The sequence below is a fragment of the Phalangium opilio genome, unplaced genomic scaffold, assembly GCF_054372755.1.
Source record: "Phalangium opilio isolate 3A_F unplaced genomic scaffold, DU_Popi_V2 ptg000087l_1, whole genome shotgun sequence".
NCBI lineage: Eukaryota > Metazoa > Arthropoda > Arachnida > Opiliones > Phalangiidae > Phalangium > Phalangium opilio.
This window is the reverse complement of record NW_028324192.1, coordinates 5122685-5146747: the sequence shown is the minus strand read 5'-3', so window position 1 is coordinate 5146747 and position 24063 is coordinate 5122685. Positions and strand designations below refer to the sequence as shown.

Here is a 24063-nt window from a genome sequence, read left to right as displayed (position 1 = left end):
GACGACTGTCCATGTCTTGCAATACATTTGCAAGCAGTAAACTCATGACGCATGGTAAGACTAATGGTATTGCCGTCTTGGGAAATCCTCGTCCGTTAAGGCTTGATGTAGGGGGGTATGATAATGCCGGTAGTAATGCCCTTGTAAACTGGCACGAACGGTAGAATGGCTTAGTGCAACTTCTTGTTCCACCGCTCTATACTAGCATCAGATTGGCTTCAAAACTTTCTACGACGTCAAAGTCTCTATCCTCATTACAGACTAGTATACAGTCTCTTCTACGTTCACGATCTTGCACTACCGAAATCACGAAGGTGCTCGCACCCGAATGCTGTCGGTGGTGAGACCGTTCGGCATAAAGCACTGCCTTTAGTTGAACGTTACCGCGACCTTCACCCAAAATAAACGTGCTGTCCAATTTCTCCTGGCTAGAACAGGTTGGCATTTTGCTAGGAAACGAGACTAACTACTGTAATTCTACTACTTAGCTGCTACACTGAAAGTATATCTAAAGAGACCGGAAGTTCCTCAAAGTTGAGTTTTCAAAGATTGCCAGCTTGAGCAGGTCATGGTGTGTATAATGGTGAAGGTCAAGATGAAACGGTCAATGAATTATCGGCGACTATCGAAGAAATTGAATTAAATTTGGAAGACGTTTTTAAGGAAAAACAAGACGGCCCAAGGGCTCGTAATAGTAGCCATATCGTACGAGTGAATAGCCCCTCTATACCCTACCCTAATGAGTGGATAACCCCTCTATACCTTACCCTAATGAGTGAATAGCGCTATCTTTCAATGCTTAAATGATTTACCGTGCATAAAATCAGAGTGAATAGCCCCTCGATTCCCTACTCTAAACAGTGATTAAATTATAACCGTATAAATTTACTTATGCTGTAATTCTAATATTCCGGCGAATCGAAGAACAGATAGTTTTTACTTTTTAGTGATAATCCCCTCGATGAGTTTACAACATAGACTTATGCCGATGCACACTTATCGCATCTTATAAATTTCTAACAAGGACTTATGCCCAGAAACGTTTGAAAGAGAAAGTTAGTTATTGTGATTACGCATTTTAGTGATAATCCCCTCGATGAGTTTACAACATAGACTTATGCCGATGCACACTTATCGCATCTTATAAATTTCTAACAAGGACTTATGCCCAGAAACTTTTGAAAGAGAAAGTTTAGTTACAGTGATTACGCATTTTAGTGATTATCCCCTCGAATTACCTTTAGCGATGCTAAAATGATCAAACGCATAACGCTCATTTAACAATATGTTAGCTCTATCTAAACCCACATTTGAAATAACCGCCAAAACGTTCCAGTCAAACATAACATATATGACGATAGCTACCGAACGAGAACGAAACACATGAGGAGGAAACGGGGAAAATCGTTATCTATTTAATTAGCACATACATAAAAAGAAAATAAATATAAAAACCCCAAACATACAAATTCATAAGTATCCGACCCCACACATAAAAATTCAAAAGTTTCCGACCCCACAGATTAAGAGGTACCCACCCCACATCACCCCGACATTTTAGAGATAAGAATAAATAATAAAAAACTCGGAAGTTTCTGTCAAGGCTCTATGGTTCAGTTGGTAGAATGTCTGCCTGTTGCGCCAGCGACCCGGGTTCGATTCCCGGATCTGACCTGCAAAAATTTTAATTAAAATTAAAACTCTAACCGAGCCCAGTAACCCCTATGGGTGGGTTGTGGTAATATAAAGTTCCTTTTAAGCTAAAATCTGACGATAACGAAGCGACAACCCCGGCCACTACTACTACGACGGCTCGGTTCAAACTAAGAGCCTATCGTATACTACGATATGGCTAAAAATGAAGCCGTTGAAAAAGTTTCGCAATTAGAAACCCAAAACTCAAATCTCTCCCAAGAAATAATCGAATTAAACGAAAGAATCGAAACCTGTAACGAAATATAGCTTGGGAGAGCTTTATAGCGTAGCTCAACGGACTGAAACATCGAGCACGCTCGCGCAATTAAATGAAAAGTTAGTTAATTCTAAAATAGAATTAGAGTTTTGACCGCTTCGGTTTTGGTAAATAAAAGATAAGGAGCACGACAAGTTTTTTAAAATTCAACAATTACTGTTTATTACGAAAAATTAACTAAAAGATTAAAAAGAGAGGTTGAAAAAAATCGTTTTTTTAATGATTGATTTACAGGTTCGCACTAGTATTTTAACCTTTGTTAGCGCTTGAAAATTTAAGGTTAATAACTAAGTTTATTGATTACTCCGCGCTTTAATTATTTGCTCACCGCACAATTTAAGTTCCTTTGGAAAGCACAATTATTCCTTAATTAACTAATGGTTTAGATCTGGCGCTAAATTTTCAATCTAAACTCGCACTCGCACTATTACTAGGTACATTTTTACTTAGTTTTTATTCTTAGGGCTTGGCGCGCACTTTCTAGCTTACCCTTTTTCCAACTGCTCATGAGAACTTGCTGTTCAAGACTGACTTTTTTATTTTTCTATTATTGACCAATTCAACTAGTGTGGTACTAGGACGCGCTCTGTCCTTGCGCTCTCTGGGTTGGTTTTTTTAGTAAACCGGTCGACTTAGTGACGTACACAGTTTTTTTCCGAAGCTTAAAATTTTCCATGCTTTTACAAGAATGTTGAAAACAACCTCGATCTTAACAGCGCGGAAAAATACTTTTTACAATAAAAAACGAAAGCAAACTTAAAATTGAAAACAACTTGAAAAATAGGCTAATACAAATAAAAAATTACATTCGGAAGAGAAAATTACAAGGTTTAAAATAATTAACAAAAAAGTCAAAATTTTGAGTTCAATTAGTTTCAAATTATTGTTCAAACCTTAAATTCATGCTCGAAAAATCATGATACGACCTCGAATTTGGAGCTCGAAATTAAATGTCTCGAATGGAAACCGAAATTAAATTAGTAGAAATGACCCAAAATGAGATGGTCTTAACGGAAAAGTTGCATGAAACCTCGGCTACAAACCAACAACTCAAAGCTGACAACCCCAAAACGGAAGTAATGGAACAACTTCAAGTTGTTTTGAGCGAGAAGGAAGCGGAAGTTCAATCGAATTCCGAGGAAATCTCCAATTTGAAACAATTAGTACACGATTACGAAGAGGAAATTGGGAATTTGAAGTTGGCTTCCGAGAAACGTATAGGCGAGTTGACGTTAGCGAGACAGTACGCCGATGAAGTCGTCGAGGAGTTGAGTCGAGCTAAAGACGCGTTGAAAGAAAAGAAGGCCAAGTTGACTCAAATGGAATACGAAATAAACCATCTGAAGGAATGTTTAAATTCAGTTGAGATGCGCAATAAAGATCTTGAAGATAGCGTTCTAGATTTGTCGAATTTGAAGATTGTAGTTCAGGATTTGGAGTTGAAGCTGAAGAAATCTACCGTTCGTGAATCGCAACTCGTCGAGTATAAGGTGAAGTACGAGGAAGTCGACGAATCTTCGAAAAACTTGCGACAATTGGTGGATGAGTTGCAATTAGAGAAACAGAAGTGGATCGCCAAAGAAGGCCAGTATCTGATGTCCCAGAAACAATTGGAACTCGTTAAACAATCGAAACTTGAAGTTGAAGACAACTTGAAGACCCTACAAGAAGATGTTAACGTTTATCAAACGAAGTTGGCCAATTTGGAGAACCAATACGATGAGAAAGAACAAACAGTTCGTGAAATGGAAACTAAGGTCGCTGAACTTAAGAAATATTTGGATGAGAAGACACAGACACTTGAGGAACAGTTGGTTGTCAATGAGAACTTGAAAACTGAACTGAACGAAACATTGTACAAGAACGAGCAAGAATCGATGCAAGTCAAAGCCGAAGTCACCAAAGCTCGAGAACCAGGTAAGTTTAACTTTTAATGACGTCCCATTCGTTGCTTGTTTCTTAAAATTATAAAATTTAGGAACATTTTCAGTGGGCGGGGCTAATACCAATAGTGATGATGAAGAGTGCAAGGTTCAATAAGTTTAAGGGCATTCCGTCCATAGTGGCATTTCATCATTTGTTACTTCTTTTTTATGTGTTTTTTTTATATTTTGAAGGGCCTTTGTTAGTTTCTTATATAAGAGTTGAATAAAGGTATATTCTTTTCTCAAAACTGAATTCATTTATAGGCCTAATTTATTATATTGAAAGTAGCCTCTTAAATTTTAACGAAAATATTCAGGTTTGTTCGATTTTTAAGCCTACACGCGTGTCGTTTCGAAGTTTGAAATTTTGGCGCCTTTTATAACGATGTAGTAGGGGGCGCTTTACTCGTTGCAACTTTTCGAATCACTAGGCCTAGCAGACGACATTTAAAATTAGGCTTACAAAAATAAATTTAAATACTAATTAATTCCGGATAGCCTTCGCGGCTAAATTTAAGAATAGCCCCTGCTCTTGCAATCTTAATAAATCATATACCAAAATAAAGCTTACACCTTCCTCTATTCACTGCACACCATTATAATGAGCGCAAACAATAATTAACATTAAAAAACTAATTATATATATAGCAGTGCCAAAGGCTTTGCCGGGACTCGCTGTGATGATACACGCAGCGGCGCCGCACTCAACCAAACCAAACCTAACCTAAAATAACGTGTAAATTATGTAAAAATAAAATAAATTACGCGTAATGAATTTTGTTAAAATTAGTAAAAAATTACCTTAAATCATAAATTTTAGGTTAGGTTAGGTTAGGTTAGATTTGGTTTGGTTTGGTTAGGTGCGTTTTGTATTTTTAAAAATGCGATTCTTTGATCACTGAAACTTCGAATGTTTGAAGCTATATTTATATTAATTTTTTTGTAATGGACGTGCGTGTATCATCACAGCGAGACCCGGCAAAGCCTTTGGCACTGCTATATATAATTAGTTTTTTAATGTTAATTATTGTTTGCGCTCACTATAATGGTGTGCAATGAATATAGGAAGGCGTAAGCTTTCTTTTGGTATATGATTTATTAAGTTTGGAAGAGCAGGGGCTATTCTTAAATTTTGACTTCGCTTCGATTAAATATGCCTTAAATATAAACTTAAATTTAATTGGACTTCAAATAATTTGTGTAATGCGTGAATAAACGAAAGTGTTTTTTTTATCTTGAAGCCAGGGCGACTCCCTTTTGGTCAAACTAAGCGAACTTACCACAGTATGGGGAAACACTAGGGTCTTAGGTTAGTGATTAAGCGAACATCAATCAATTGAACAAAAGCCGTTAGTGGAGATTGACAGTCTAAAAAAAATTTACGTCGTGTTATTTTGTGTGACTACTAATGCTCTATTTGTTAATTGGCGAATTGTCAAAATGCTCTAGACTGAGTTAGATTTTTAAAGAATGTTTTCTCTGGGTCGATCCTTTATAATTCTATAAATTTTTCCAAACAGTCTTTACTGTACTGAAGAATATGTTAGAAAAGCAACTGATGAATAGAATTCTTTGTCTTATTATGAAAGACCGTTCTACGGTGCGCCATTCACACAAATGTCTCTCTATTGAATAACGTTAAGTGTGTAGTGATTGAACAAACATTTTAAATAATGAATGAAAGCAGAAGACAATAGGGGAAGTACGTATTCTTAGCTATTTCGCGAGACGTCACTTTATCGGTTTTTTCGCGCCACTGAATATCCGCTTTTTTTGGCGGGAAACCGCGGATGAATACAAGAAACTATTTTCTTTGAAGGTTCGTCTGCTATCCAGCTGAAGGCTGATTTTGTTATGGTACCTGACTTCTTGAGTTTACTATGGGCGAGGCTTAACGAGTCACTCGAATTTGGCGAAAAATCTACTTGAATACCTTTAGTTTTGCCTTTAAAACTTGTCTGGCTTTTCTTGTCACTAGTTTCACGATATACTAAATTACACTGGACAGAACTATCCATTTTTAACTCTTAATTGAACGATAACTTTCAATGTCAATCTACCCGGGCGAAAGAAGGACGGAAATCGTCGTCTATACTCTGTAGTTCGGTTTCTCACGGTATGGTGGCGCACCTTCAAAAATTTCTATCAGTTCTCTGCCTATCTCTGATTGGTCAATTTAAAGCGATAGCTTGTTTCTGGGAGAGAAGGACGACTTGCACTAGCTAAAGGTACGAATACGTACTTCCCCTATTTTCTTCTGATGAAAGTTGATTTACATATAGAACAAGAAATAATTACAATTAAGCTCCAACCTGAATACAATCTTAGTAGTAGTTGTATAAAAATATTAAGTCGTAATAGCTTAATTGCAAGTCACCGTAATAACAACACAGTTAAATATTATAACATGAACATGAGAAAATGTCATAAATGGTTAATTTTTAACGTACCTAATCGTGAAATTTAACAAATTATTATAGCTCTAATGAACTTCGCTAGAACCACATTGCAGGGCTTTCAGTTAGCTAGAACCCTTCCAACTTTTGACTCAGCGGGGCTTCGAAAATCAGTACGGTCGCTTGGTTTTCAGTTCGCTAGAACTCTTTTCGATGGATGTCGGCCTTCAAGGGCCGTAGAATGAGGGGGTCGAACTAGCGACAGAAACGGATCGAAGAAATAAGTAAAAGAGGCAAAAAGATGGGGTGAACATAGAGGAATGACGAGGGAACGGATTTTGTGGACAAGCACCGCTTTCTTATATGGTATTTTTAGAAAACGAAAGCGCTATAGAGATGCTATCAGATGTGACTTCACCGCCTATGCCAAACATCTTGGGTCTGTCTTTGGTCAATGCCTACGTAATCAATAATAATTACGAAGGCATTGCTGTGGTAGTTGGCAGTCATGTTTGGTACAGTTTTTTCTCTGTGAACGAGTAGTATGAGCATGAGTGACGTCACATTAGTCTTTTTGAAATAACTCTTTTCTCTGATCGAAATTGACAAAGCTCGTAATTAAAGGGACTGTAAAAGAAGGCATCGGCGGATGGGTAGAAATTATTAGAAATACGTCACAGGCACCTCGTGACGCCGAGATTCAGACTCCACGTGGAGTGGGACTTAGTCCTGGTTTTTCACGACAATTCCCCGATTAAACGAACCAAGTTTCTTTGAACCACGTATGTCCTTATTCACGTGATTATGACGAATTTCAAATAATTTTCAGCCACCTTCCGATGCCTTCATTTCAGTCCCTTTAAATTTAACAATAAATTTATTTATTTATTTATTTCCGTGCGTTGTCCACAAAGTCAACAATGTGACGTATGTGTGAACATCGTAAGTGTAGTACATAGCCATGTTACTGAAAGACACTACAGGAGTACATTAATATGAGAACTAACAAACGGTTAATAATGTAAATATTAAAGAAAAAAAAAATTATAATAATAAGTATAACAATAATAATACTAATTATACAATTAAATAATAATACTGATAACAATTAAAACAATATCAGAAAAGTTAGAAAATTTAAGTCGTTGCACAATAATGTAATTTTTATAAAATCATTAGTGGAGGGTTGAAGAAGTAGAGAGCTCACAAGTTAACACGAAAAATGTCTAATAATTTACGACGAAAATGGGATTTAGTAGTTAGAGTGACAACATCATTGGGCAACGAATTCCAATCGTCGATAACAGCATACGCAAAGTGCGTTTGTCGGAATGTAGTTAGCACCCTAGGTTTGACTAGTTTGTGTGAATGACCACGGGTTCTTGCATTAATAGGGCGGGTGAAAAATAACGAAAAATCTAAATCAAGGTTGTTATTTATAATGTCAAAAACTAAGCATAGGTTATTAATTTTATGTCGCAGAGTGATAGAATCAATATTTAATAAGGAGAGTCGTTGGGGAGCCGGTAGCTTACTAATTTTGTGTGGGAGTTTCGAATATGCGTTTTGAGCTTTTTGCGGCTGATCTTCAATAACTGGGGCAACTAGAAAATTATGAAGCTAATATACTAACCTAGATAATAGTATGGACTGTGTTCAGATCTATGCAACATTGTACTAACAATAGTATTTGGACATAACGTTAACAAAGTTAATTTTGTCTGTTTTTCATCGAATAAAATGAAAATGTGGGGAATATTTTTTGATAATTCGAGGCAGAATGTAATTCTGTAGCTAGTAAAGACAATTGTAACTCAATATAACGATAATTTTGGTTAATTTTTGCATTTCAAAATGAATTTGATCCTATCTTAGCTAGACAAAAATGGATATATATACTAAGCCAAATCATCTCCACGTCACCGAGCTCAGTATCCTAAGCTTGGAGCAGGTAAATCCTGCTGCCTCGAATCTGGAGTGGACCGAAAGTTAATTACACACTTAAATTATGCATACATTTAAGATTAATGGAATAGTCAGATTTCAATACATGGCCTCTTTATTTCAGGGTTATTAGGGTCATACACATTTTTAACACATTTAAGAAAGTGAAAAAACACTTTATCTCCACTTGCTGCACGACTCCATAAATACTCGCATAGGTGCATGTTCAAGTCCTTGGTTTGAACACCTCTTCGACAAATACTAGCTTTTCCAAAATATTGTGCTATTAATTAACTGCTACCTTTTCCTAAATATTCTCCTTTTAATTAGCTGCCACCTTTTACAAAACATTCTCCTACTAATTAGCTGCCACCTTTTCCAAAATATTGCCCTAAAAGTTAGCTTTCACCTTTTACAAAATATTCTCCTATTAATTGGCTGCAACCTTTTCCAAAATATTCTCCTATTAATTAGCTGCCACCTTTTCCAAAATATTCTCCTATTAATTAGCTGCCACCTTTTCCAAAATATTCTCCTAATAGTTAGCTGGCATCTTTTTCAAATTATTCTCAAATTACTTAGCTGACACCTTTTCCAAAATATAATTGCTTATAAATTGTTCGTGATAAGAGGCGGGCTTTTAATACTCATAAATAATCATCTTACCTCCAAACAACGTTGGGTTAGGCTAGGTTAGGATAGATAGACAGTGTATTTAACTATCGATTTTAAATGTGTTTGACCCTAATAACCCTGAAAAAAATGAGGCCATGTAATGAATTCTGACTATTCCACTAATCTTAAATGTAGGCATAATTTAAGTGTGTTATTAACTTTCGGTCCACTCCAGACCGTTAAAGCCTCGATTTCGAAGCAGCAGGATTTACCTGCTCCAAGCTTAGGATACTGAGCTCGGTGCCGTGGAGATGATTTGGCTTAGTATATATATCCATTTTGGTCTAGCTAAGTTAGGATAAAAACACATTTTGAAATGCAAAAATTAACCAAAATTATCGTAATATTGAGTTAAAATTGTCTTTACTGGCTACAGAATTACACTCTGCCTCGAATTATCAAAAATATTCCCCACATTTTCATATTATTCGATGGAAAACAGACAAAATTAACTTTGTTAACGTTATGTCCAAATACTATTGTTAGTACAATGTTGCATAGATCTGAACATGTTATCTACGTGATCATTTTAGCTGTATAATTTTCTACTTGCCCCAGTTACTAAAGAAACCCCCTTTTTGCAAAGCCTGTAGATCAGTCAAGAAATGGGGGGACCAAATTGGCGAACAGTAATCAATTATAGGGAGGACCAAGGAGTTGTACAGAGTTTTAATGAGAGGTATAGAGTTAAAATTTAAATTACGACGAATTATACCTGTTAAGCTCCTAATACGTTTGGCAATCTTATTGGATTGGGCTGTATATTTGAGAAGGGGATCTATAAGGACACCTAAGTCCCTCTCACAAGTGGACGTAGTTAAAGTAGTGTTATTAATTGTGTAATCAAACATGGGATTGCGGCGTCCAAGGTGAAGAGTCTGACACTTAGCAATGTTGAAACGTAACCCATGGTTGTGACCCCACTGAACGATGGCATCAAGATCGAGTTGCAGGACAGCTCGATCAGTAGAATCACAAACCCGGCGATAAAGCTTGGCGTCATCGGCAAACAAGATGACAGAGGAGTGCCTCACTACCGATGGCAAGGAGTTAATAAGTATGTTAAACAGAAGGGGACCCAAAATAGAACCCTGGGGGACTCCCGTTTCAACGCATTTCCAATCAGTATTTACACCGTGAAGGACAACTCTCTGTTTGCGGTCGGAGAGATAGTTAGTTAACCAAGCTAATGCTTTGCCAGTGACGCCAGCACCCTGAAGGGCAGAAAGAAGGGCATAATGAGGAATGGAATCAAAAGCCTTACTAAAATCAAGATATAAAACATCTACGGAGTAACCATCGTCTAACCAGCGGGTCCATTCATTAGTTGTAGAGATTAAGTTTTCCATAAGACCGGCATTTTCAAGGTTTGCTTCCAAAATACTAAATTCAATAAATTCTACAAACGTTTTCTTGCATAAGCCCAGTATTTTCAATAGTTTGCAGCCAATATACTAATTTGCATAAAATGAAAATTCAGACCTCCCCAAGTGCAAAGCCGCTAATTTCAAAATGGTTGCTACAAGAATACTAAATTGCATAACTTTCCGGAAAACTCGATGGAATCGCGGGGCATAAATTTCCCGAAAACTCGATGGAATCACGGGGCATAAATTTCCCGAAAACTCGATGGAACTCGCGGTTTTTTCTTGGAAACCAATTAAGTTATTCAAAATATTCATTTAGCGAATAATTTAAGCCAATAATATCAAGGGTTTCACAAGTTTCAAATCAAAATTCTATTTTTAATGAATTTTATAAAACATGCAAACTAGGTTTCCTTGGAGAGTTTCATTGAGTTCCACGTTATATATAGATGGTACTTTTCACACATGGAGAATTCATACCATTTACACCCTTGACCGGGCTACGTGGAGGACAAAAAGTAGACGGATTCTGTCCTCCAGGTAGCCCGGCCTCCTGGTGTAAATGGCATGGCGACGGAGGAGATGATCTAAGTAGGCCGTGACTGTAGTAAAGCATGGCCAACTCGATCACGCGCACCACGACACTAGATGCTAGCGTGGTCGAGTGGGCTATGAGTTAGAGTTTCAGTTTGTGTTTCAAATGGGCTTCGAGCCATGTGTTGAGCATGAATTTTTGTATCTGTTGGGCTTCATTAATGTTACAGTACAGCACATAACGTATTAAGATAGATATAAATATTTAAAAAGTGGCTAATATTTTCAAAATTAACGTAAGTTTATCAAGAAATGCATGCATGCCTATATTATAAATCAGTTAATCAGCGCAAAGGCCTAATAGGAAGGCAAACGTACGTTATATGAAAGGTATTTACGCGTATTTCCTTGGAATTTTCTTTGTTTCGTGATATTTTAGTAAACGCCGAGCCCACGTACGTCTTCAAGAAAGAAGATATTGTAGAGGGTGATAGTGGTGTACGTACGAAACGATAATTTATATTTATTCGTCGCCAAACCCTTACTTGGAACGCATTCAACATTTACGAATTACTAAGGAACTAATGGAGAATATTGACATTAAATCAGAGAATAATGGTTCTGAAAACCATACGTTTCATCAAAAGCTAAATAATGATCATCCAGTTCATATTGAAAATAATGACTCGCAAATGACTTTAAACAACTCGTCTATTTCTAAGGATGAAGCTATTGAAACTGTTCCTACCTTTGAAAATACAAAAACTGATCTTTGTAAATATATGTACGATTCATGGAAGCCAAAACCTAACGAAGCTTCGCCAACTCTTGTTTTGCCAACCGAGCCAAGCAGCGAATATGAAACTATCAGACAATTATCGGAAAATATGGACGATCGGGGTATAAGTTCGACTAACTCTCTCATTGCACGAAAGATTCGATTACTAGAAATAATTCGAGAAAAAAACATCCGAATTAACTTGCAATTTTAACGCCGCAGCGTTCCAACTTCAAGTGACTCTCTTTGCGTTGCCTGAAGAGTTACAACTGAATTTGGTGGCCGGAATCTTTAATAATTTCTCGAATAATTCGAAATTCTGGGAAAAATTGAGTGAGATCGTGGATTTCAGGGAAATACTACAATCGGTGAGTTAGTTAATCCATTATTAGAAACAGTTCCCACAGGTCAGGGAAAATTTTTATAATGCTCCAAAAAGGTCAGGGATTTTTTAATAGTTTTAAGTTTCTAACAATCTTGGGGAATTTTTTTTTTTACTGGATAAATTTTCTTTGGGTTAATTTTTTGCAATTTTGAACGTTCCAGCTAGGGATGTCAACTCAACGTTTATGAATTCCACCTTTTAACGCGTGACGCGTATAGTAGCGCCCCTCCCCCGCTAACAGGGTGACTTAGTTTATAGACACTCCCCAACTGTTTGGGAAATAGCAGTGCACTTCCTCTGGTCCGAAACCAGTTTATTAATTACTTGGACTAGTTTTTTAATTCAAAAAGTGGGGGGATACCGGTCCTCGGGACGAGTTTATTGATTGCATCAAATCGGGGGAGAACAAAGACGGGGACCACTCTGGAAACCAGTTTATTACTTCGGACATTAGAGGGGTCACTGGTCCCAAGGACTAGTTTAAAAAATGTCCTTATTTCTTAGACTGTTCGAGTCCCCAAGTCTCGTTAATTACCAAAGCGATTAAACTGAATTTATTGGTAATTGATCACACTTCCTCTAATTCTGGGTAATAATTTACCATAGGAGGAATTGCGACGCTGGATCTTGGACCAATAGTTGAATGGTTCATAACCTCATATGATGGCGGAGAAAATGCCATTATTGGCATTACCAGTTGTAAGTATTTGAAGGTCATATTTCGTTTCACGCATTCCAATGACAATACAATTTTCCTTCTTTTATAGCTTGCGCTCAATACGCCCTGGTTACGCCCATGGAAATGTAAGCTCCGTATATGGATGCCATGAAAGAGAAAATCTATCTAGCCAAACTAGTCATCGAGTTCGTTGGTTCGGAGCCGGAATCGGACTACTCGGAACTCGTGAATCATATTCAGACTTGCACGCCACCTCAAGGTTTAGAACCATTTACGGAAGAGTCCCTCCTACGTCACTCGCAGTTCATTATTGATCAAATTGTTGATCTTGATGTAAATCGTAATCAGGCGCACGAAGCACTTCTGGAAACGGAGGCTCTCAAGAACTTCGTTAATTTGGCTGGAGCATATGTTGATAAAAAACGGTCAGTTGTCATTTGTTTATTTTGTTTACATTCACAATCGATTGAAATTACGGAGTCGGGATCGATTGAATCGCTCGACGATATCGGGGGGTCGGGATCGATTGAATCGCTCGACGATATCGGGGGGTCGGGATCGATTGAATCGCTCGACGATGTCGGGATCGATCGAATCGCTCGACGATGTCGGGATCGATCGAATCGCTCGACGATATCCGGGGGTCGGGATCGATCGAATCGCTCGACGATGTCGGGGGTCGGGATCGATCGAATCGCTCGACGATGTCGGGGGTCGGGATCGATCGAATCGCTCGACGATGTCGGGGGTCGGGATCGATCGAATCGCTCGACGATGTCGGGGGTCGGGATCGATCGAATCGCTCGACGATGTCGGGGGTCGGGATCGATCGAATCGCTCGACGATGTCGGGGGTCGGGATCGATCGAATCGCTCGACGATGTCGGGGGTCGGGATCGATCGAATCGCTCGACGATGTCGGGGGTCGGGATCGATCTAATCGCTCGACGATGTCGGGGGTCGGGATCGATCTAATCGCTCGACGATGTCGGGGGTCGGGATCGATCGAATCGCTCGACGATGTCGGGGGTCGGGATCGATCGAATCGCTCGACGATGTCGGGGGTCGGGATCGATCGAATCGCTCGACGATGTCGGGGGTCGGGATCGATCGAATCGCTCGACGATGTCGGGGGTCGGGATCGATCGAATCGCTCGACGATGTCGGGGGTCGGGTTCGATCGAATCGCTCGACGATGTCGGGGGTCGGGATCGATCGAATCGCTCGACGATGTCGGGGGTCGGGATCGATCGAATCGCTCGACGATGTCGGGGGTCGGGATCGATAGGGGTCTACTGCAAATATGTGACTCCTCAATGGCTGTGTATTGGATCGCGTTATTTTAGGGCGACGTGTAGGTTTTACAGGTCCGCATTTCCTACCTAGATGGCGCTGTTTGTCTGTTTTCGGGAAACCATTTACGTGGGCTTTCTCTTCGCGGTAAAATTTCGTCATCTTGACTAGGTCATATGGAGTTGATTAATTTAGTTCAAATATTTAATTTACCTCGTAAATGATCCATATTCCGATTACCGTGATCCATATTTAAATCTGGATCAGCTCGCTAACGGGTTTGCGTTTAATTTGCATTTGCCCTGGCTCAGAATTAATACATTACCAGGGTTCATACAAGCCTGGAAAACAGGGAAAACCTAGAAAAATCAGGGAAATAAATAGTTGACAAAAACCTCGGGAAAATTAAGAATTTATAGTAAAATTCAGGGAAATTTGCGTCAAACAGGGGCCGTGTAATTAAGCAAAATGTTCATAAACATCCCCTCCATAGGATTAACATTACACTATACTACTACAGAGAGGCCCGTAACTCTGGTTGTTCTAGAGATACAGGGATGCCCTTTGAGTATGTGATAGTCCTGTTTGCCCGGTAAGATTATAGTTTGTTGGTAATCAGCCATAACTGACGTAAAACGCCGAGTATCAAATGGAAACTATTTTTACAGTATATATTAGACCTCGGGGACTTCCGGAAAATATGTCTCAAAAAAAAAAAAAAATTATAATTAAAATTATGCCTTTTCCAAAATGTTGTTCTTTATCTTCATTTACTTCCCAAATAATATTACACCTTTTCCAAAATTTTGTTGTTTATCTTCATTTACTTCCCAAATAATATTACACCTTTTCCAAAATTTTGTTGTTTATCTTCATTTACTTCCCAAATAATATTACACCTTTTCCAAAATTTTGTTGTTTATCTTCATTTACTTCCCAAATAATATTACACCTTTTCCAAAATTTTGTTGTTTGTCTTTATTTACTTCCCAAATAATATTACACCTTTTCCAAAATTTTGTTGTTTGTCTTTATTTACTTCCCAAATAATATTACGCCTTTTCCAAAATTTTGTTGTTTATCGCCTCCCTATGGAGTTCTAATGCTTCTCAAGCCCTAGCTCGTCACCCCCAAATGTTATAACCAAAAAAAAAAAAAAAAAATTTATTTCTTTTTTTTTTAGACATATTTTCCGGAAGTCCCCGAGGTCTGATATATACTGTAAAAATAGTTTCCATTTGATACTCGGCGTTTTACGTCAGTTATGGCTGATTACCCACAAACTATAATCATACCGTTTGCCCCCCATCCAACCATACTAAAAACTTGAGATTCGAGTAAAAAGGGGCCGAGTAATTAAACAAAATGTTCATGAACATACCCTCCATAGGATTAACATAACTATACTATGGAGGCTCATAACTCTGGTTGTACTAGAGATACGGGGATGTTCTTTGATTGTGTTATAGCCTCCCCTCCTTCGTTAACATTTGCTCCATAGGATACTCCATATACGGGAAAACCTGGAAATCTCAGGGAAATTTGTTTTCCAAAAGTTGAAGTATGAACCCTGATTACTTAATAGCGTAGAGGAGGATATGGTCTAAATTTTTTATTGTTATTATTACATGAGAATTTAGTTTTGAATTTATTTGTCCCTTTGCGTTATAGTAAGAATAAGCGACCCAAAGTTCCCACGAAGAAGCCAGTTTCCAATACTCTGGCAACGACGACTCCTCTTGTTCGCCACGTATTCGAAATCCTCTTTGCCGAACAGATTTCTCAAGATCCATCTCAGTCGACCAAGGTCGATTTGCGAAAGAAGCGGTGTGCGATTTGTGAGGTGAGTCGAAGCTTTTTTTCCTGTAAAAAGGGGGAAAAAATCGGCGATAAGTAAGGAATTTTAAGTTGTTTTTCTTAAGTCAGGGATAGGACAGGGACTTCGTTTGGGAAATTAAACAGCAGTGACCATGAAGTGGGCTTTGGTAATCACCTTTAAATGGTCAGGGATAAGCTGGAGGCGTCAGGGATTTTGTTTGGGAAAAATAACAATGCTTTGAGCAATGATAAATATGGGCTGCAGGTGTGACCATGAAGTAGGCTTTGGTAAACGCGTCCTTAATATGGCCAGGGAAAAGTCAGGGATTTTCATTATAAAAATTTCGTCTGAACCGAACCCTGTTTGTGTATGAAACCAGAAGTATATTATACTTCGAGAGAAGTGTACCACCACAAATCGTGGTAAGAGTAACGTCATTCTTCCCAACATCGGATTACTTGGAGCTAGTAAACTAAACTGAATGAAATACGCGATAAATAGTTCCCTCATCATTACTCTATTAGCGTTTAACTATTTATGTCCCACGTCAAGACAATCAAGGTTTGTGTTGGGGATTTATTACCAAACAATTATGGACTTCACCATAGCACGGTGCTATAGAGGCCCATCTGAAGTTTGATGAGCGGAAGAGCAAACGAAAAGGGCTCCCTCGCCCGGGAAGAATGACTTTACATAACTACAGTATTCGCAACCAAAAGATACTATAGCTCCCCTAGCGGCGAAAAAGTAGAACTACGATCTAAAGGAAACAAAAAATATCTGTTGCGTACTCTTCGGGCTGTAGTAGTATGAGATGTGACGTCTGACGTGAGTAAAATCTATCCTAAAATTTATTTTTTACCTGATAATAATTTGTAAACTTTCCGGTGTAAAGCGAGTTAAAGGAAAGCGCGGCTCCGTTGATGCCCCTTATAGATGACTTTTATGCTACATAGTGGATAAGCTTGCTAAAGGCTACTTAAGCCAAAGGCAGGAACCAATGGGAACTAGTGCATTAGGTCTGATTGGTTCCTGCCTTTGGCAAGGTAAAATTCGTGTGCAGAAGATTAGCCAGAATGCTAGGGGTGATCATGGAGCCGCGCTTTCCTTTAATGGCCAACGAAATAAATAACGCAACTTTCTATACTGAAGATGGTAAGCAATAAGCCTTGGCCCTTGAAACTATTTAATGCCGGAAATGGTACTTTTATTTTTTTTAGTAGTTGATGTCAGACTGCCATTAACGAATATATTAGACTATATTGGAACTAGAGTTAATTGTCTGCAACAAGGAGAGGAAAAATTAAGGAGTAATCACGTCATTTCATGCAGCGTGACTGGAGAATCTGAAAAGCTTAAAGGCCACAAAATAGAAGCCCTTGTATTATAGTCATCAGCTTTTTCTGGAGAGCCACATCACGTAATTCTGGAGTTGAACAAGCATTTTTCAGAGTTTACTGTTCTTTGTTCATGTCCAAGTGCGTGGTAGTGGGGGATTTTGCAAACACTGTATAGCTGTGCTTTTGCTCGTGAACCGGTCTGAGACATTATTGAAAGAGGAGAAAACACGCGCAGATATTTCTCAGAAATGGGGGAAACTTAAGAAAAAGGCAGTTGAAATGCGCAAAGGCACAACCACCGAAGAACTTTGTTGTGTTGGACGAGCGAAATATGATGTTTCATCATTTGATAAAGAAAAGCAAAGGAGTATATTATTGAGGCTTCTTCTGGTATCAAAGAATGAAACAGCGCTCCACAAACATATTTTACCTGCTCCAAAAATTGGGATAGCGATTCCGTTAATCTCCCTTAAAAGATAACAACTCAATTATCGCTACCACCATGAATTCTACTGATGACGCTTTTGGTGATATCAAAATCTGTTTTAATATTATGTTAGACAGCGAAAATATGTCTGTCTTAAACGAGAATATTGAAAGCTTTATTGATAATCTAACCCGAAGTGAAAGACTCTACTATGAAAAAAACATTGTAGTCACAAATGCCATGGCTCTAGATATTGCAATCAAATCCATTAGCCAGAACGATCACGTATGGACGTGTAACAGACTGATAAGAATAACAGCAAGCAGATGCTACGAGCTTTACACCTATCAGAAAGATCCGTCCTTGAAGATTCAAAAAATTATTGAATCCAGATTTTGTGGAAATGAAAATACCCAATATGGAATCCTTAACGAACCCATAGCAATTGCAAAATATGGGGCAAAATTTGGTGTAAAAGTGACAAGAATTGGATTAGTCATTCATCCTGATCATCCTTATCTAGCTTGCTCTCCAGATGGTTTAAATAATTCAATTTTAATTGAAGTTAAATGCCAAGCCTCTGAACGAAATGATCAAAGGGTTGGATTTTTTAAACCATAAGCAAGAAACCTTGAAATTAAAACCTAAGCGCAAGTATTATGGACAAATTCAACTAAATCTAGCAATATTAGGCCTCTCAGTAGGTCACCTAGTCGTGTATTCAAAACAAAGTGACCATTGTTTAATTATTGAAGTTCCTATTGACAAAGAATTTGTTCCTAAGCTCTTAGTTAAATTGCAATCAGTTTATTTCAAATATTTTTTAAAGAAATACATGGAATTGAAATGTTAAAATAATTGTGATAATAAAAGAGTTGTGATATTTAAATAGTGGTGATATTAAAATTTATTGTCAGCCAAAATAGCTGTTGACAAATTTACTACAGCGCTGGTTACAACAAACATCTTCTTGATGTATGGTAATAAATCCCACGGTAGTCTTTTGTGGAAAATGTTAAACGTTTTTAGTCTCTGGATTGTGCGCTCAACATGTACCCTAGCACACGCAATTTTTGACGTAAGCAAAGCATCTTCTCTAGGGAATTGTTCCCTTTTTTTTATTTTTTTGACCTTTAGCTTTACGTTTTAGAAAAGGTGACCTAATTAGTTTGAGCCCTCTTTCGTTACAAAGATCTTCAATAGCGAACCCCTTGTCTACCATTATGGCGTCTGCGTATGGTATGCATCGTTCTAGGACCCCGCATTCTTCAGTTATTTGTTTATCTGTTGACTTTCCCCCATATGCTCTGCTCACCATGGTGATCACACCGGATGGAGCTACACAAACGCATACTTTTACAGTATTGGTCCCTTTGTAGTGAGAATCAGTCTTGATCTTGCATTTTAAACACTTGGGTTTTTCAACAGATACCTCGGTGCAATCTAATACCACTCTTGTATCAGTGTATTCTTTAAAGCAATGCGGCATAGCTTCCACAATTTCTTCTTTCTCTAGCCACGTAACTGATGACTCCAAGAAAGTCGCTAACTTGCATAATGTTTGTTTGAAATAACTAGAAGCTATCTGCTGGCTTAGACCAAAAAGAGCTCCGAGAGCGGAATATGAAATACCAAGTTTAAGTTTCATTAGTGTAAGTAAAATTCCGTCAGCTACAGGTAGTGGACTTTTACTAGGATATTCTTCACTAACAATTTCAACTATTTCATTAAAAAGTTCCATTGACTGAATTCCAGTCAAAGCTACTACAGTTTGTTGTTTCAAAATTCCGCAACTAGCTGACACTTTACATTTATGTTCTTCTAATGTGTTCACCATAATTCCTTTTTCTAAGGAACTGTTATCAGTGTCACAAATTTCAGGTGTGTCTCGTAGTCGAGTACTGTTTCCATTTTCTTCACTTTCAGTTATGTCATCAGGTTGGTTATTAACACCAATTTGCTCTACTTGATGATCATGATCCGCAAACAAATGATTTTTCAAATTCTCACCATCATCTGAACTCATTCCCCCGTTTTTATTTTTCAAAGAGTTCTGTCATGTTTACGAATAGGCAGATTCTGGGATGGAATTGCCAAAGGTCTTAGGCGCGGTGGGTATTTGAACTGATCTGTTAAAGAATTGTAGAATTAAAACTACTACAAATTTTATTACTCCAGCAAGTGTCTTACCTCTATGTTCTTGCGGAATTGTTTTATAATCGTCTTTTTTAAAGTGAGAAGAGCAAACAACCATGGTATTACCACGGAGCTTCTATTTACAGGGAGAGGAAACTTCATCCCCCTCTAGTAATGTAAACGCTCTTAGGAAACGTAGACACTATTTGTCCATAAAAAGGGGCACATAATTTAACCCCCCTCGGTTTTCGCTGGCAAAAAAAAGGAGCCTATGTAAACAACGAAGATGGCCGCCTTTGCTAGTTCGTTGAAAGGCATAAGCCTTGGTGTTTTAGAGGTTTAATTTTTAAATTTTGAATGGACTGCGATTCCAGGCTAATAGTTTGCACTAGAGGGAATGAGGAGAAATGTGTATACCGTAGCTACAGAAGCGATTCACGGTACAAATCATCATTTAATGGCAAGAAATTGAAGTTCCACCAAGAAAATGACGTCAGACTTTGTTTACATGGGCTCGGGGTGCGCGCGAGGAGCGAAAGCGTTGCGCAGAACCGAGGTACGCTAAGGGCTAGGGGGGAAAGTCCGAGTTTCCTCTCCCTGTAAATAGAAGCTCCGTGGTATTACTAGGTTTCTTTCCCATTTTTAAGGTAACTTCCCAAGCCTTGGCTAATTTCGGTAGTTTTGTAGAAAAAGGATGAAACCGCATACCTTTCATGGTGCCATTGTTTTTACACCCGTAAACACAGCAATATGTAACCATTTTTGTAATTTAAAACACAAGTAAAAGAGTGTTTACTTAATAATAAATTAGTTAATGTCTGACTTTACTTTCACTCCCTGAGATTTGCGCCTAATAGTCTACCAAGTCGTCTGCTCTGTTTCCTTAAGATCGCGCCATATTGGACAAACCGAAGCGCCCCCTTTTAATTCTTTTGGAAAGAGGATACAGAGTGTCATCCTTCTTCTATTATCCCCTTCTGATGAAACCGACTTAAAATAATTCCCTCGAAGTATAAAATCTATATCTATATAAATCAAAGTCCTGACTGACTGACTGATAATCAACGCCCAGCCCAAACCGATTGCCCTAGAAGGCTGAAAATTTGCAGGAACGTTACTCATAAGCGCGTACTAAGTAAGATTTTTCCAATCCGCCGCCATCTTAGTAAATGGCGCCCAGAAATGTAAAAAATATTCTCTATGCAACAAAGTCCGCGCGTTTCAACCGTTTCCGCAAATATTTAGTACATTGGTTTCCTTTGACCTATAGACGGGCTGAATGGTCTTTTGGGTTCCATTTATTGCCATCTTTTTAAATGGCGGCCAAAAAAACCCTTTTTGGAATAATTTCCGCGTGAAAAGCAATAAAAAAATGTGCTGACGGGCAACGCCGAGTGCCATCACTCCTAGGGTGCTACAAAAATATTAGTCCTAAGTAAAATCTACCCATTCTTTATAACATTTAGTCGGTAATAAAAATCTTACGACGCTAGTGCGTCTTGTAATTCTAAAAAGAAATCCAATTGGTGGGGAAGCTACTTTCGTGTTGAAACTAGGGTTGTAAATTTTCCGGAAAAATAAAACGCGGAAAATTTTCCGCTTTTCGGAAAAATATAAAACTAGCAATTATGTGAGCTTTGAGTCAATTTATCTAACTTTTAAAGATTTAAAACATTCTCCAGTTATTTTGCCATCTTTAGTAGATTTATTATAGTACCGCCAAATATTAGTGGTTGATTTTCCCATAATTTGTGACTTTAAACAGGGTTAACAAACTTAATAACATTAACAACATAACACCTCGTTTCCCTTACAATGACGCAGATGATCACTATCCTTTATGCCTGATAATTTTAGTTTCACTTGGGTCTCTTAACGGTTAGGTCTCGACCATAGATATATATATACGGGTCTAACTATGGCTTCCCCTCACAGTCAATCAGATATTCTAGAGGGCCGGTAGGCCCTTCTAGATAAGAACCCACACCCTCCCGTAATGTTAAAGAAATAATTCACAGATTTTAGGCTTAGCGTCCCATAGAAAAAGCATGGGATTTTTGGTGGTCCACTCCATCGAATAACTCAGAAACTACTTCGAAATTAAGGTTCGGGACACTTTTGAATTATCAAGCTACTATTGAATGTTGAACTTCTGAAGTTTGATTAAGAACAATTAATTCTAAGTATTTTATTTTAATTAATTTAAAAATCATGGTAAAACCGTTACATATATTACACTGTTTGCATAGCATTTTATTCAGCCTTCGTCGGGTTTGTGGCGCATAGGATAACGCGTCTGCATAATGAAATAATCCTATAAATACAATATTTGGATAAATTTTTTGTTACGAAATACGGGCTTGTGGCATAATGGATAACGCGTTTGCCTTCGAGGCAAAACATTGCAGGTTCGAGTCCTGGCAAGCTCGGTGTTTATTTTTACAGATCTTTTATTCAACATAAATGATATAATCCTATAAATACAATGTTTGGATAATTTTTTTGTCACGAAATACGGGCTTGTGGCGTAATGGATAACGCGTTTGCATTCGAGGCAAAACATTGCAGGTTCGAGTCTTGGAAACCGCGTTGTCTATTTTTGATGAAGAATCTTAGTATATAAAAGGGAAAATTCTTAAATAACAAACTTTCAATGAAATAGGCGCGTGCTGGCGCGTGGTTTAGAAATAACGTTTTTTTAAACCTATACAAAAAGGTCAACTAAACTTAATTGAGTCACCAACCGCCTTTTTGTGTGAAATAAGTTACCACCCGCCTATCTATGGTGAATTAATTTACCACACTTCTACCAATTGTTAATTAATTTACCACTTCCCTGCCAAATTATTTAAAATTTTAATCTTTCCCATAAAATAATGAGAGGCACTTGGAGTGAGCCAACTGGAACATCGAATTAATGACGTTTGACAAGCATAGTAATATTTTTATAATAGATTAATACAAATTAAGGCTGAAGGAACAGATATTATGTAAAAAAGACTTGGTTTGCCCAAGCCTTAAAAACAAAAGGATAAGAGTTTTTCCAGTTGTCTGAAGCGCGGATATTTTTTCTATTGAATTTTAAAGACAATCCGTATTTTACTACTCTTTAGAATTTAATTCAATCACCTGATTTTACTGCTAATGGACTAGTTTCCTAAAAATTAATTGAAATAAAATAATTACTTATCTCAGATTTTTCAACAACAATTCCATTTTCCTGAAACATTTAATCATGCATTTATTATTTTGAGGGATATCGTGTAAACTCAACCAACACTTCTAAAATCTTCCTCACAAGTACTGATATACACAGTTCAATAATTGTGACTGTGCTTAAAGAAGAAACGAACCTCTTTATCAAATATAAGAAAGGTGATAACAGCCCCCTTTTGTATTCGAAAAGACCGCATATAATACATAATTAATGAGAATATTATTTGAAAATTAAAGTACGTTCTCCATTGAAAAGAAAAGAAAATTCATGATAAAATGTTTCAGGAAAATGGAATTGTTGTTGAAAAATCTGAGATAAGTAATTATTTTATTTCAATTAATTTTTAGGAAACTAGTCCATTAGCAGTAAAATCAGGTGATTGAATTAAATTCTAAAGAGTAGTAAAATACGGATTGTCTTTAAAATTCAATAGAAAAAATATCCGCGCTTCAGACAACTGGAAAAACTCTTATCCTTTTGTTTTTAAGGCTTGGGCAAACCAAGTCTTTTTTACATAATTTGTGTGGGGTCTATGGCCTCTTAAACATTCCAAGAACTAAATCTATGTATTCCTGCAGGAACTGATTGATTACCGATTATTAAAATGCCGAAGAATTGAAAATAGTAAATTACTTGTTCAATTAATATGTATTAAAAATACCCCACTTAAAAAATTTAATTATGAAACGATTGCTCTAGATGTTTTGGGTACTGTTGACTATGTTGATGATGATCAAAACATAGTCTTCCGAACATGTGATAATGAAAAGAAGCAATTAAATTTACAAATGTTAACGTATTAAACCTTATAATTTTTACAACAATCTCTCTAAACTTTTACTAAGCATTCGTAATAATATAGGGAACATGCAACCCAGAACGTGCCTTACAAGTAGCGTTAAAAGTGTAAGTATATATTTTCATCACTTGTATAAACTAATAAATAAAAAAAATGACATTTTAACAGGCAGAATGATGTGGCTGGAATAGATATAAATATGGGATGTCCTAAAGAATTCTCAATCAAAGTAAAAAATTAATTAAAAAAAAACAAATAACATTAAATAACAATACTTTGCTAAAAAATCCTGAAAAAGTAGAAAAGATTTTGACCACTCTTGTTAAAAATACCAAGATGCCAATAACTTGCAAAATCCGGTTGCTTCCTTGTGTATGT

General features: G+C 37.4%; 5 protein-coding genes, 2 long non-coding RNA genes and 1 pseudogene across 7 annotated transcripts in view; 5 read left to right on the top strand and 3 right to left on the bottom strand.

The window, feature by feature from the left end:
- The window catches only part of LOC149650483 (protein regulator of cytokinesis 1-like), a 144556-nt gene that overhangs the window by 101310 nt on the left and 19183 nt on the right, over positions 1–24063 (bottom strand). The window lies entirely within an intron of this gene.
- Positions 1–24063, top strand: part of LOC149650485 (DNA (cytosine-5)-methyltransferase 1.S-like) — a 179041-nt gene that overhangs the window by 154347 nt on the left and 631 nt on the right. Inside the window, exons 8-12 of the mRNA XM_089849247.1 lie at positions 23465–23510; positions 23586–23682; positions 23749–23792; positions 23854–23914; positions 23987–24057. Of these exons, the coding sequence (XP_089705373.1) occupies positions 23465–23510; positions 23586–23682; positions 23749–23782 (177 nt within the window). The 3' untranslated portion in view covers positions 23783–23792; positions 23854–23914; positions 23987–24057. The remainder of the gene's footprint in view (positions 1–23464; positions 23511–23585; positions 23683–23748; positions 23793–23853; positions 23915–23986; positions 24058–24063) is intronic.
- Positions 2959–6533, top strand: LOC149650491 (uncharacterized). Its single transcript, XM_089849174.1, has 5 exons — positions 2959–3889; positions 3951–4003; positions 5143–5206; positions 5418–5497; positions 6450–6533. The coding sequence occupies exons 1-5, from the start codon at positions 2959–2961 to the stop codon at positions 6531–6533; spliced, it is 1212 nt and encodes a 403-aa protein (XP_089705300.1).
- LOC149650490 (uncharacterized) lies at positions 11353–12884 on the top strand. The gene is made up of 4 exons (XM_089849296.1): positions 11353–11713; positions 11814–11959; positions 12583–12675; positions 12744–12884. Exons 1-3 carry the CDS (start codon positions 11398–11400, stop codon positions 12613–12615), a joined length of 495 nt encoding a protein of 164 aa, XP_089705422.1. The 5' UTR covers positions 11353–11397; the 3' UTR covers positions 12616–12675; positions 12744–12884.
- On the top strand, positions 16831–18442 carry LOC149650488 (uncharacterized). The gene has a single exon (XM_089849295.1). The coding sequence runs from the start codon at positions 17609–17611 to the stop codon at positions 18152–18154; it is 546 nt and encodes a 181-aa protein (XP_089705421.1). The 5' UTR covers positions 16831–17608; the 3' UTR covers positions 18155–18442.
- LOC149650489 (uncharacterized) lies at positions 16843–17156 on the top strand. Its single transcript, XR_016371618.1, has 2 exons — positions 16843–16921; positions 16987–17156. It is a non-coding gene; the product is annotated as an uncharacterized LOC149650489 (long non-coding RNA).
- LOC149650487 (uncharacterized) lies at positions 18405–19559 on the bottom strand (annotated as a pseudogene).
- On the bottom strand, positions 19563–20429 carry LOC149650486 (uncharacterized). The gene is made up of 3 exons (XR_016371617.1): positions 20294–20429; positions 19724–19795; positions 19563–19662 (listed from the first exon to the last, which is right to left on the bottom strand). It is a non-coding gene; the product is annotated as an uncharacterized LOC149650486 (long non-coding RNA).

Bases quoted from the DNA above. Each gene is read 5' to 3' on its own strand.
- LOC149650491 (XM_089849174.1), top strand. From the start codon at position 2,959: ATGACCCAAAATGAGATGGTCTTAACGGAAAAGTTGCATGAAACCTCG. The intron at 4,004-5,142 runs GTTCAATAAGTT...TCTTGAAGCCAG, and splicing joins GTGATGATGAAGAGTGCAAG to GGCGACTCCCTTTTGGTCAA. The intron at 5,207-5,417 runs GTTAGTGATTAA...TTTTCCAAACAG, and splicing joins GGGAAACACTAGGGTCTTAG to TCTTTACTGTACTGAAGAAT.
- LOC149650490 (XM_089849296.1), top strand. From the start codon at position 11,398: ATGGAGAATATTGACATTAAATCAGAGAATAATGGTTCTGAAAACCAT. The intron at 11,714-11,813 runs GTATAAGTTCGA...TTAACGCCGCAG, and splicing joins GGAAAATATGGACGATCGGG to CGTTCCAACTTCAAGTGACT. The intron at 11,960-12,582 runs GTGAGTTAGTTA...AATTTACCATAG, and splicing joins TCAGGGAAATACTACAATCG to GAGGAATTGCGACGCTGGAT.
- LOC149650488 (XM_089849295.1), top strand. From the start codon at position 17,609: ATGAATTCTACTGATGACGCTTTTGGTGATATCAAAATCTGTTTTAAT.